Source organism: Notolepis coatsorum (genome assembly GCF_963971535.1).
Source record: "Notolepis coatsorum genome assembly, chromosome: 17".
Classification (NCBI taxonomy): domain Eukaryota; kingdom Metazoa; phylum Chordata; class Actinopteri; order Aulopiformes; family Paralepididae; genus Notolepis; species Notolepis coatsorum.
This window is the reverse complement of record NC_140181.1, coordinates 43,427,980-43,442,122: the sequence shown is the minus strand read 5'-3', so window position 1 is coordinate 43,442,122 and position 14,143 is coordinate 43,427,980. Positions and strand designations below refer to the sequence as shown.

General features: G+C 41.1%; 1 protein-coding gene across 1 annotated transcript in view; it reads left to right on the top strand.

Moving 5' to 3' along the window:
* Positions 1 to 2,538: 2,538 nt before the first annotated feature.
* The window catches only part of LOC311243706 (DENN domain-containing protein 2D-like), a 52,758-nt gene continuing 41,153 nt past the window's right edge, over positions 2,539 to 14,143 (top strand). The window contains 3 exon segments of the mRNA XM_084333035.1: positions 2,539 to 2,783; positions 8,208 to 8,255; positions 13,029 to 13,124. Of these exon segments, the coding sequence (XP_084189161.1) occupies positions 2,717 to 2,783; positions 8,208 to 8,255; positions 13,029 to 13,124 (211 nt within the window). The 5' untranslated portion in view covers positions 2,539 to 2,716.

Genomic DNA, 14,143 nt, shown 5'->3' with positions numbered 1-14,143 from the left:
CTTTCAAATACAGTTAAACTAACTGCACTAAAAAAAATAGGGACAGTGCAGATCGAGAAACGTTAGCTATATATTAGCTCATCGGTCTCTTGCAAAAACTGCTAATGGCCATATAATGTGTTTTGAAAATAAACAGGGTTTAACTATTTGGCAACACCCCTAGACTGTCGCCATCATGGCACCCACTTTGGGAAAGCCTGCCCTAGTAAGCTGCATCACATTTTATCCACTAACAGAGCACTCACACGTTAAGACACGTTTAAAAAAAAAAAAAAAAAAATCCTCCTTTTTTTCCGATTTTCTCCCATCCCAATGTTAGTCGTTATGCCAATTCCCAATCCCCTTCCTGGCCGTTGCGCACTCTACCCCCTACCGTCGGTCCGGGAGAGCGGAGACTATCACATGCTTCCTCAGATACATGTGTACCCAGCCCAGAGCCCACCGCTTTTTTCACCTGGCAGCGCGGACTCTCACTGGGAGAGTGTAACGTGTGGAAGGTCACACTACCTCTCTTAGATCCTTCCCTTGCTGTGCAGGTGCCCCGACCGAACTGTAGGAGTCGCTGTTTACAACGACCAGGACCCACCGTCGCCGGGTTTCCCACCCGCTAACACTGCCAATCGTGTTAGTATGGACGGTTGGCCAACCCGGAGGATTCGATCCCACTGTCTCTGTGGTGGTAGACAGACGCTTAGTCCGCTGCACTACCCGGCCGCCCAAGACATGTTTTCTTAATGAATTAATTTTCTTGCTATGTTTTCCCATATGAAGGGCAGCCAATAGGCCACGTCCTCTCATTTTCGCCACTCAATAGGGCACTTTAACATGACGTTTTTCAACCGTGGGGGCACATGGTCAAGTTTATACCATTGGAAGGGCACATCCTCTCATTTTCACCACTCAAAAGGGCACTTTAGCGCAATGTTTTCAACCGTGGGGGCACATGGTCAAGTTTAGACCATTGAAAGGGCACCAATGGGCACGACCCGGCACGTCCTCTCGTTTTTGACACTCAAAAGGGCACTTTAGGCTGACGTTTTTCAACTGTGGGGACACATGGTCAAGTTTAACCATTGGAGGGGCACCAATGGGGCATGTCACAGCAGACACAAGTGGTTTCTTTCTACGGGTTTATTGAAATCTTGGTCCTCCAATCCACCGTGAAAACTCGTTGGCTGCATGCTACAAAAAAGGGGTTTTCATTCTTCTGTTCTTGTCAACAGTCTTGGTAGAACCTGTACAACTCCGACCATACCTGCTGCTTGCTCGCAGGTGCCGTAATCAGTCCCAAAAGTAAAACGTGAGAGCAGCCCAACGGGACACCATATATAACCAGACGTCTAAATGAATATACTATAAATTGTAGCAAATTAAATAACAAATTAAATAGCAACATAAATACATTCTCAAATATTACACTAGACTTACAAACTTAAATAACATAAATTATGAAACCATATAATGCCACAGCTACAGTCCTGTTACATCCTGACATTTATGACATACAAGATATACAAATTTACAATACTGTTTAAGAGAAAGAGATCATAAAAAATATATACATTTGAGGGGGAAGAATGAATGAATGAATGAATGAATGAATGAATGAATGAATGAATGAATGAATGAATGAATGAATGAATGAATGAAAACTTTATTTAACAGATTGCAGAATGGGTACAATACAGTACGGCTCAATACACACAATTGTTAAGGGGATGCAGACCTGAGAAAGACGTTTGTCTTGTTTCCATCAGGGTCCCCCATTTTCAACTCATATAGACATTTATGACATACACAACATACATGACATTTATGGCATAGGGACATATAGGTATTTAGTACTGATACATTTGTGACATAAACGGTATTCAAATATACAGTACTGTTACCCCTAGATCCTGACAGAGTATATGGGGAGGGGACTGTACATTAGGAGGGGGTGGGTGGGTGGGTGGGAGAGAGATATACATACGGTGGGGAGGGAATATATACAGGTGGGGAGGAGACTGTCTATTAGGAGGTGGTGGGGGTTTTGGGCATTTACGGTGGCCAGTTTCGAATTGCAGCCTCCCGTAGGTGCTCTTTAAGAGCGGTTTTGAATGTTGTGGTGTAGTGGTTGTGGTATTCACTGACCAGTGACCTTTGGGAAGAAACTGTACATTGGAGGGGGTTGGGTGGGTGGGTGGGGGGAGGGGCAAGTTTCGAATTGCAGCCTCCGTAGGTGCTCTTTGAGAGCGGTTTTGAAGGAGGGTATAGCAGGGATTCACATTATTTTACGGCTGTGGGTATACATGCGAAACGTTCTTTTTCTGTGACTGTGGATGAAGCAACGCTGGACCTTGTTGTTTTCCTTTAAAACCCTTGTCCACGATATCGAGATCCAGCTCTTTGACAGACAAACCAAGTAGGACATTCTTTGATTTAGCGCATCCTCTCTCGCGCGCAATAGGCGAGGAGTTCACAGCGGGGGCCGAATAGGCGCGCGCGCGCATGCACAGTGCACGAGCTCCCAGCCCTGAGTTGGGATTCGGGAAACAAACCGCCGCCGACAGACAGGGTGACGGGGAACCACAGTCAGCATGCAGCGCTGCGCCGAGACCCCTCTGGAGCGACCAACACGAAGCATGGAGCCGACAAACCGCTGCTTTTGTTGATAAAAGAAAACAAAATCAAAAAAGGGAAAGCAGCCGAGTGTTTATAAAGTTTTGGAACAATGAGCGGAGGGGTGACGAGGAGGGTTCGAAAAGGACACGGGTTGACTCACCTCAAGAGCAGATGGAGTGAGTATTAGACAGTTTTAATCATTCTGTTCGCCTCGTTTGGCACAATACGGATTAATTACAGTCCGATACTTTGCTGTCTGCGCGCGGACATATGAACGGGCTACATCCCCCTCCGCGGACAAACGCTTTAAAAAGTCATAGGGTCAGACTCAGTGCCGCTGCGAGTCCCGTCCTGCGACAAGTGCACACAGTGTGTTGACTTGACTTGTGTTCTAGTCTGCCGAGCCTGGGCCTATACAGTGTCACCGTGCTGCTGCTCTGAGACATGTTGTAGCCTCAAATAGCCTGTATGTGTCAATCTGAAACCCATCATATAACTATGTAATCCAGACAGACATTATTATCCAGAGTTTTTGGTCATTTTAACTAAGCCATGATATGTGGGACTGTGGGTGGTAAAGGCCGATTAGAGTGACATTTGGCTTTGGTTGATATCAATCTATTTATTAAAAATGTATTCAGTTTGAAACGTTCTTTTGTTCGCAGTCATTATTTGTTGTGTGTAGGGTTACCTTACCTATAGCACCTATATAAGCCTCCCTTCCCCCTTTGAAGTCCAGCACCTTTCAGTGTAATTGCCGCTGGCCTTTAACGACTCACTGCACATAATAGGGGCTGGAATGCGGCTGTTGTTGACATAGAAATGAATTAGGGACTGTGCTGAAACTGCTCGGTCTGTGTTAGAAATCAAGTGACTATCTCTTCGAAGCCAGAATAGTACTGTGTTGCGAGGGTTATTATGGCTATATTGGGGATTTCATTTTAGACGGAGAAAGTAGGAGGAATGAGTTTAATATGAACTCAGTTCAAAAGCCCATTTGGATGGAGTTCATAGCCTAGTGTTCTGCCAGAGATGGTGTTGTAACACGTTAATAGCCTCAGGGGCATGCCGTGCAAGCGCTCCCTCTTACTTACACATAATAAAAAAAAAAATCGCGCTGAGCCATGGATGCACACTGAAATACTGACCGCTATGAAAGCCAGAGACAAAAAATGCTCTGAGTTTCGTAAAAGTCAGTCAAAGCTTACCAAAAGCACGAGCAGTGAACTCCAAGACCACGTGACTGAACTCAAACTAGAAAGAAACAGACTAAGAAATGACGTAAACTCCATGATCAAAACTGCTAAAAAAAATTTCATCAATGACAAAACCGAGGAAAACAAAAATAAACCACGTGAACTTTGGAAATTACTCAACAATCAACTAGGCTGCAGTAAAAAACTCAAAACCAGGTTCTCAAACATAAACATAAAGACGGACAACACGCTCATCACAGACAAGCTGGATGTAGCCAATTACTTAAACACTTTCTTCACAAACATAGCCACAACACTGGTAAACAAACTACCCTCCCACTCAGGGCAGTATGGGGTAGAACACATAGTAGCATACTACATGAACCTAGGCGTCCACAAAGACGACTTCAAACTGGAAATAGTAACTACAGATGAGGTACTCAAAAAACTGAGCGCCCTCCAACCAAACAAGGCCACTGGCCATGACAACATCCCCTCCAAATTCCTCAGAGACTCAGCAGCAGCCATCACCCCAGTCATCACACACATAATAAACCTCTCCATAAAACAGGGACACGTCCCCAAGGACTTCAAAATTGCGAGAGTAACACCCCTGCACAAAAAGGGCAGCAAATTAGACCCGGGTAACTACCGCCCTGTTTCTATCCTTACATCCATCTCGAAAGTCATGGAAAAAATAGTATACGAACAGATCGAAAAGTACCTCGCGGAAAAAAATCTAATCTATGAATTCCAATCTGGCTTCAGAACATCCCACTCCACTGACACATGCCTTCTCTACTTGAACGACCACATCAAACAAGAGGTGGACGCGGGCAAATACTGCGGCATGGTCATGCTGGACCTACAAAAGGCCTTCGACACTGTCAATCACACCATTCTGATTGACAAGCTAAAAGCAATTGGTTTTGATAGTTTATCAGTGAGCTGGATACAATCCTACCTGGAGGGGAGGGAACAGATGGTGGAAGTAAACGGTACCCTATCCCCCCCCCTCACAGTGAGCTGTGGTGTTCCACAAGGAAGCATACTAGGACCGCTACTATTCCTAATTTATGCAAATGACATGTCGTCAGCTTGTGACTGCAACTTGTTCCTGTTTGCGGACGACTCAGCCCTGCTGGTCTCTGACAAGAACAAGTTACAGGTTGAAAAAGCCCTCAGCTCGGAACTAGGCAAAATCTGCATATGGCTCGCCGACAACAAACTATCATTACACATGGGCAAAACAGAGTCCATTCTCTTCGGTTCAAATAACAAACTCAGCAAGACCGACGGCTTCTCGGTTACAGTGGGTGACAATATTATCACAAGGAAAGATGAAATTACCTACCTGGGTTCCATCCTAGAGGCTAATCTTTCCTGTGACAAAATGGCATCCAATGTAATAAAAAAAGTCAACCAACGAACGCGATTCTTGTACCGGATCTCCTCTCTGGTAAACAAGAATACCCTGAAGACTCTAGCAGGAGCACTCATTCAAGGGTACTACGACTATGCTTGCACCTCATGGTACCAAAGCACCTCAAAGGCACTAAAAAACAAATTACAAACATCTCAAAACAAGCTAGTCAGACTACTACTTGACCTGACTCCTAGAACCCACCTCACCCCTGCCCACTTTGACAACCTAGGATGGCTTAGAGTAGACGACAGAGTACAGCAACTTGCAATGGGCCTGGTCTACAAGATACACTACGCGACCAAGGTACCCATGTACATGTCAAAATACTTCCCAAAGGTCAGTGAATACCACGATCACAACACCAGAGGGAGCTCCACAAATCATGTAAAACCCAGATTCGGCTCAAACAAGGGACTAAACACGTTTCGCAATTATGCCACATCAATGTGGAACGCCCTGCCTAAAGCTGTAAAGGAATGTGAATCACTACCCACCTTCAAAAACACTCTCAAAAAACACCTACGTGAGACTGCAATTCGAAACTGGCCCCTACAAATGTCCTAACCTAGTTGTACAGTAAATGACCAAGTAAGGCTTTGTCAATATTCCAATGTACAGTGTAAAATGTGTGTGTGTCCCCTACCCAACCCCCCCCCCCCCCCCACCTCCAATGTACAGCCCTCACCCAACCCACCCAACCCCACCCCACCAACCTCCTCCAATGTACAGTTTCTACGCCAAATGTATATACACTCCTTTTCTGGACACTTTTGTATCACAAACAGTACTGTATTTGCAAATCTGATATGTCATAAATGTATAGATGTAGCAGTACTGTCTATCTGTATGTCATGTATGTCATATATGTTATGATGAATTGAAAATGGGGGACCCTGGTGGAAACAAGACGAAAGTCTTTCTCTGGTCTGCATCCCCTTAACAATTGTATGTATTGAGATGTACTGTACTGTACCCATTCTGCAATCTGTTAATAAACTTTTCAATCAATCAATCAATCTGTGCAGCGATACTAGCCTACAGTAACAGCAGGTAGGCCTTTGCTGATCATTTGCTTTGAGGCACAGTAACAACATCTCGTGGTCTCAGTCAAACCTAACAAGCTATAAAACTTTACGCCTGGTAAAAAAGCAAATTTCCTGTTCTGAGGTTAGAGAATGCTGAACGCGATACTGAACTGAGCGGAACTCAAAATGTATTGCAGTGTTGGCCGAGTTAGTGTGTTGTTGCTGTTGTGTGATTGGTTGATTTAAAATGTTATGAACATATTGCAGAATGGGTACAATACAGTACAATCAATACACACACAATTGTTAAGGGGATGCAGACCAGAGAAAGATTTTCGTCTTGTTTACATCAGGGTCCCCCATTTTCAATTCATCATAACATATTATGACATACATGACATGATACAGGTAGACCGTAGACGGTACTGTTGCATCTAGACATTCATGACATACCAGATCTACAAATATACAGTAGGCTACTGTTTATGTGTACAAAAGGAGTCTAAAAAGAGAGTATACATTTGAGGGGGAAGAAACTGTACAGTGGAGGAGGTGGGGTGGCTATGGGTTATTTTCATGGTGCGTAAAGGCAAACAAGATGGACAAATAATGTATACAAAATAACATGTCCTGTGACACTGCAAGGAGAGAGTTGTTACTTTGGCCTGCAAAATTTCAAGAACGCTGGTTATTGCCTGTAGAATTGCAGTAGTGCAACCTCACCCTCTGTAATGGTTTAACTTAAAGTTGCCGGGGTCCCAGTCGGATTGGGGCCTGACACTTTTAGTGTTGTCAATGTCAAACCCTACAAAGGATGCATGTCTTTTAAATGCACAACAACTACACTGTTCAAACAATTAGTTAATCAGTAGTGTGTGTATATGTATGGGTGAGTGACACAGAGCAACAACAGTCAACAAGAAACAATCCCCAAAAAGTATTTTTTAGTATTTCCCAGTAACAACAGATAATAGTCCCAGCCACACAACAGTCAGTAAATCAGTACAAAGTGTAGTGCAGTGGGTAATTATGTCTGCTATAGTGAACCACTAAAGTGAGCAAGATTGGATGTCAGTGAAACTTGTGTCAACACCAGCTGAAAGTTATCCACAGACAGTCAGTTGCTCATAGTGTTTTTTTCTTTGTTTGTTTGTTGTATTTTTTACCCAGAATCTGAAACACAGACCTTTGATAGAAAATACCGTTGTTGCATAAATTAGGCACCTGCATTGTAGGCAGTTAACTGCTCAGCTAATGAAGGAATAGAACACATTAACAGTTGAGGGGAAAAGTTGATGGAACTTGCTTGATGGATTATGGTTAATGTATTTATAGTATCCTTGTGACTTTTCATGCCACAGCTCATGGTTGTCATTTAATGATAATCACCTGTTATTTGATTACAATCGCCAACCAAGAAGTCTGCGATCAAATACTATGAATATAGGGATGTGTACAACTCCAGATTCTTGTGTTGATTATGTGTCTGTATTATATGAATAATTAATTATTTGGTCTTTGTTTACTTTTATCAGTTTGCTATGTATTGTTGGTTATTATACAGCAGTGTTCATTGTCATAGCTTAGATTAGGCCTTAATACAGTACACTTAGTTTGGTTTGTAGGCTTATCAGTTCATAATTGAGAAACAATGGGCTGGTTTTGTTTTCTCTCCAGCTAAACATATTCTGAACAGCCAAACTAAAAGTCAGAATTCACTAGAAAATAGATGGGCCTCTATAGTTGAAATCTACTATCCACTTTAGCCTGATATTAACATGTAATTATTATTAATGAATGGCTGCATAGAAAGAAACATAGTTTATGTTGAGGAGTCTCATTCTTCCTTTAGCCACAACAGCGTTCCAGCTGTTAGGACTCTGTTGCGGCTCATTCTTCTTAAGTATCTGCTGTTTAAAGCTTATTTACCTAAATGTTTCGGTTTCTGTAAAGGTGAGCAGCCCAAGAAGGACGTCCTCACTGATGTTAATGGAAAAGAGGGTGAGTAGCTGTACTAGACTGTGGAGTGTATTTACATGCATGTTTAATAGCCTGGATACCAGCTAACGTCCTGGTTAGAGTGTATTTACATGCACGTTTATTCGTTTAATAGTGTGGATACCAGCTAATGTTCTGGTTAGAGTGTATTTACATGCATGTTTAACACATTGGTTGCCAGCAGAGGCCAGAGGGTGCACGATTTATCGCTTGAGTGCCAGTGCTTTAGTCAATGAGAGGACGAACACATTTGCGAATGCATAAACTATATCTTAAATTATGGCTATGTGTCTAATACACCCGTCGCTTATCAATGACTTGCTTGCAGTCAACATGTACGAAACGGATTGTTTTTTCATCAGTACATTTCTGTTTTATACCGTTTTGAATACGAGTATAGTTTTGAAGATTTCTAGTGATTCCAGAAAAATCTGCGAAAAAATAGCTCTTTAGTGGAATACACAAAACATGTTGTCATTTTTCGGCCTATTTATGAATAGTTTTCAAATAAACGCTAGATTATCGATAGTATATGTATACTTATGCACGCTAGAGAAGCGGGCTGAAAAATCGATTATCCATGACCTGGTCAGCGCTAACGTCATACACGCACACACATACACTTATGTCCCTACATATATTGTGGGACAGGTGGCGAAATCTTAAATTTTATGTCACCTAGATTATTGTGCACCAGTATGGTCCTCTGCATCCAAAGGTCAACTAAATAAATTGCAAACTGCCCAGAACAGAGCTGCAAGGTTAGTTTTACATTGTTCCATGAGAACAAACACCATCACTATGCACCGGCAACTCTCATGGTTAACGGTAGAGAATAGGCTGGTTTTCAACACAGTTAAATTTTTCAGGAACACTGTCTTTTCGTCTCAACCTGTTTTCTTATACAAACAAATTGTCAGATGCAGTCAGGTTCATTCTTATTTTACTAGGTCAGCTGATGATGGACAGATTATGTTACCACGTCCAAAATCAAATGCTTTAAAGAGGACTGTTGTTTATCGTGCCATCAATCATTGGAATAACTGCCCACTGAACATAAGTAAATTGAATAGTAAAGTGTCTTTCAAATACCACCTGAGAATGCACTACTTAAATATGTGAGCAAAATATTCTGATGTTGATAATGATGTCTACAATGTTTTACTGTTTTTAGATTATCATTGTTAATTGTGATTGTCATATGTATCTCATGTTGTTATGTTTTGTGTTTTCTGTTGTCTTTCTATGTGGACCCCAGGAAGACTAGCTCGCCACTTAGGTGACAGCTAATGGGGATCCTTTTAAACAATAAACAACAATACACACACACACACACACACACACGTTGTGACATCTGTGAAAAACATCTGATTACCCCAAAACTGGTAAAATAGATTCCTTACCTCAGATCAGATGTTCTGCAAAAATATTAATCCAATTCCTGATCGCCATTCCAAATATCGATCGCGTTTATTGATCCAACGTTATACCTCAAAACACATAGTCGACGCTTCTTCCAGTTCCCTCAGTGGATGCAATAGTCTCAGGTTAAATACCTCAGAAGTCAAATGTGGAGCCTGGAGTTTTCTTTTCTCATGCATTTTTATTGACTCCATTCCAATGGGTGCAATACCATCCGGGAGACGATAGGGGGCGGTATTTGTCCTTTTCGAGCTCAGAGCCAGTCCCAATGATAATGTGAGGCTGGATGGATGAAAAATGTATGGATATCGCTAATAAAAGAAATAACGATTAAATAACGAGATTTCTCGTCATTGGCACTCAACGCATGGCGGCCAACAACGAGATTTCTTGTCGTTGGCACCCAATGTGTTAATAGTGTGGATACCAGCTAATGTCCTGGTTAGAGTGTATTTACATGCATGTTTAATAGTCTGGATACCAGCTAATGTCCTGGTTAGAGTGTACATGCATGTTTAATAGTCTGGATACCAGCTAACGTCCTGGTTAGAGTGTATTTACATGAATCTGAATACCAGCTAACATCCTGGTTAGAGTGTACATGCATGTTTAATAGTCTGGATACCAGCTAACATCCTGGTTAGAGTGTATTTACATGCATGTTTAATAATCTGAATACCAGCTAACGTCCTGGTTAGAGTGTATTTACATGCATGTTTAATAATCTGAATACCAGCTAACGTCCTGGTTGTATTTAGATGCATGTTTATTAATAATAATAATAATAATAATAATAACACATTTTATTTGTAACACACTTTATATTTGTAACAAATCTCAAAGTGCTACATGAAAGGAGATAAAGATAATACAATACAAATTAATAAAACAACAAATGAAATGAAAGAAACAATCAGATCAAAGTCAGCTCTAGACAGCTAAAAAAGAAAATATCACGTTTAATAGTCTGGATACCAGCTTACATCCTGGTTAAAGTCATAAACAAGATAAGATGGCTATATGTGTTTTCATATCCTGAGATTACCAATATTTCCAGTAAACTGAGTGAATACTGCATGCTTTAGCATGAAAACAGAACATATAAAGACCACAAAACCCAACAGTAAATGAAACAGAACACACATATAACACAAAACCCAACAGTAAATGTGAGGTGTTTACATGCCTCAGTGTCCCAGCCAGACCGTGCAGCGTCACCGTTTTAGAGTCTCTCTCTCAGAAGGAATGGTTACTGCAGGAGGTTACTGGCAATCACAATTGGGCAATCATTTTATGATTCAGTATTAATGAATCTCTCTCTCTCTCTCTCTCTCTCTCTCTCTCTCTCTCTCTCTCTCTCTCTCTCTCTCTCTCTCTCTCTCTCTCTCTCTCTCTCTCTCTCTCTCTCTCTCTCTCTCTCTCTCTCTCTCTCTCTCTCTCTCTCTCTCTCTCGCGCGCGGGCGCGGAACGCAGTGCGCGCTTACTTGCGTCGTGCGTAGTAACGAGTCTATATCTCTCTGTCTCAAGTAGCCAAACTTTACACTATAACAATTAACTGGATATTTGGATAGAGAGTGAGTGAGTGAGTGAGTGAGTGAGTGAATATGTGTGTGTGAGTGTGTGTGTGTGTGTGTGTGTGTGTGTGTGTGTGTGTGTGTGTGTGTGTGTGTGTGTGTGTGTGTGTGTGTGTGTGTGTGTGTGTGTGTGTGTGTGTGTGTGTGTGTGTGTGTGTGTGTGTGTGTGTGTGTGTGTGTGAGATTTTTGGCTGGTGAAAATGCTGAGTGGCTAGTGACTTTGGAAAACCACTAGCCACAGTGGCTGGTGAGCCAAGAAGTTAATGTCAAGCCCTGGTCCCAGCTAATAGGTGAAATCCCAGTGATTCTATATATTTTTTCTTTCACAGTCGGGATATGAGATATGAGTATATACCGCCTCATATGGGATATAATATTATTATAATATAATATTAATACCAGTCTTCATTTTGGCTAACTAATTAGCCAAACTAATTTAGTTTTTATATAGTTGTGATCAATACAAACTCTTACATCATTTCATTGGAGAGAGAGGAGTCAGATGCTACACTGTGTGCTTACATCTCTATAAAGGCAAGAAAACAAAAAAGAAACAAACGTAATTTGACATTCAACAACAAATTAGTGACAACTTGGTTTAGTAAACTGAATGTCAATTAGTCTCTCAGTAGTCTAGTTTTGTAGTTGAAAAATGTTACAAAACATTTTAGACTAGTTATTCTTCTTGCATTTTCAGTGTTTCGTCTTTTACATTACACACTACACTACATTAACACTAATACTCTGACATGTATTAAGTATGGCATGGTGGTATGGCAATGTAGAGGGAGGGGAGGGAAATATGCCAAAATTCTGTTACTTATATAGTTCACATTATGTAATCCACAATGATTTTATCTGCAATATTGCCTTTCTGCTGCCTCAAAATGTTCCCTAGGTATCAACAGCCTTAGGAACATCATATTGGTGCACCTGATTCAACATGGAGGCTTATAGTGTAATTCACTGTTTCTCAAAACAAGGCTCAAAGAACAACGTTGGTTGGTTATCCAAATAAAGGGTTCAAAATTGGTAGTAGTGATTATGAAGTTAATCGGAAGCTTGCTTTTTGGACAAGGTAGAGTCTAGAGCTTAGGTCATATTGCAAAGGAGAGCGTCCAAGAATAAAGTCTTGAGCTCAGGATATGCAGAACGGATTAAAGTTTATTTATAGTCATATACTAATTTCCTCTCCAGAAATTGGACATTGGTAATATAATCTTCTTGGTGGCCTTTTGGATGGTGGTCTAGGTACATTGTAGAAAGTATAGAGATAGCTGGATTCAAGTGATACAACTCCCTATGATAATTGCTGAAGTGATTGATGAAGTATATTAAATTAAATTAAATGGCATATAGGACCATGTTCAACTTATTTTAAAAGTCAATACGCTTCTACTAAAATCTGCTGTATAATAAATCCAAATATACTTTTGGATTTGTGAATGCTATAGCCTACACAGTGGGTCACAGCAGCATTAAAAAAAAATTAAATAAAAAAAAAGCATGTCGAAGTGTTCTTGAGCAAGACACTTAACCCCTAATTGCTCCCGATGAGCAGGTTGGCATCTTGCATGGTTGCCTCCGCCGTCGGTGTGTGAATGTGTGAGTGAATGGGTAAAAAATGTGAGGAACAAAGAATAGAAAACAAGAAGAATAGAAAACATCTTAAGAATAGAAAACATTCCTCGTCTCAAAACCTAAAGCCAACTGTTAATGTGGCGCTTTCTGTACCGAAGGCTTGAGTCATTGACAACTGCCTGCCATCGTCTTTCTCCAGGCACCATCCAGTCCAGCGAGGATGGAGACGGAGGTAGAGGAGCCCTCAAGAGGATCAGTGCCATGTGGTCGTCCTTCCGGCGCGGCAAGAGAGACCGTGAGTAGTAGTGTCTCCAACACCCTCTGTTACATCAGGATCACTTCCTATTCTACAAGTACTTCCTGCTTCACAGGAAGCGCCTTGCTCTCGTTTCCTCTCGTCGGTCGACAATCAGCCTGAACTGTTTCTTTCTCCGCTTGACCTCACATTTCACACTGCAGCCCAAAGAGAAACCTTTGAAAGAAAGCTTCACCCAAAAATGATACATTTTCTGTCAATAACTCCCCAGGCTTGCTTTGCTGTTGTTAAAAAGACTCTCCATTTAACTTTACTGCATCAGAAATGGATACCATTTCTTACTAGCTTTTCTCAATTATTACCTACAGAACAGCCTTATAACAATATAAAAAAAAGACAACAAAAACATTGAAAAAGAAGGACAATAAAAGTAAGTTTCAAGTTCAAGTTTCTTTAATAGTTGTCATACAGAAGTACAGAATACTTTTATACAAAATGCTTCTTACTGTTACGCTCCAGAGACTGTGCTAGACAAGATAAGTATGAAATAAAATAGTATAGCATGTAAAATAGAAGTAAAAATAGAGGTCACAGTGTTCAGTATAGACATAATATGTTCAATGTTCGATGCAGAATAGAAGTAACTGAGTTACCATACAATATACAATATACTATGCAATGTACTAATATACAATACTATATAGTGCAAAGCAGAAATGGGATGAGGTACAATTTAGGTACAATTTACAGTAAGGTGTACGAGTTGTAGTGCAAATCCTTTACCAATAAATATAAAGTGTAAAGTGTGTTTAGGTGATCTAAAGTGTGGAGAGTGGGTGCTGCAGTGTGTTGTTTGTTTAAGTGAGTGTGTGCGTGTGGGTGTGTGTGCTGTGTGCATTTGATTAAAGGCCCAAGGCTATTAATACATAAACAAACACAAGACATTAAATAAATGTAATACTACAGTACCTTTGGCATAACATTCAGGAAGGTGTGTGCGTGTGCGTCCATGTGTCTGTGTGAACATTTGTGTGTGTATGCGTGCGTGGGGGGGGGTC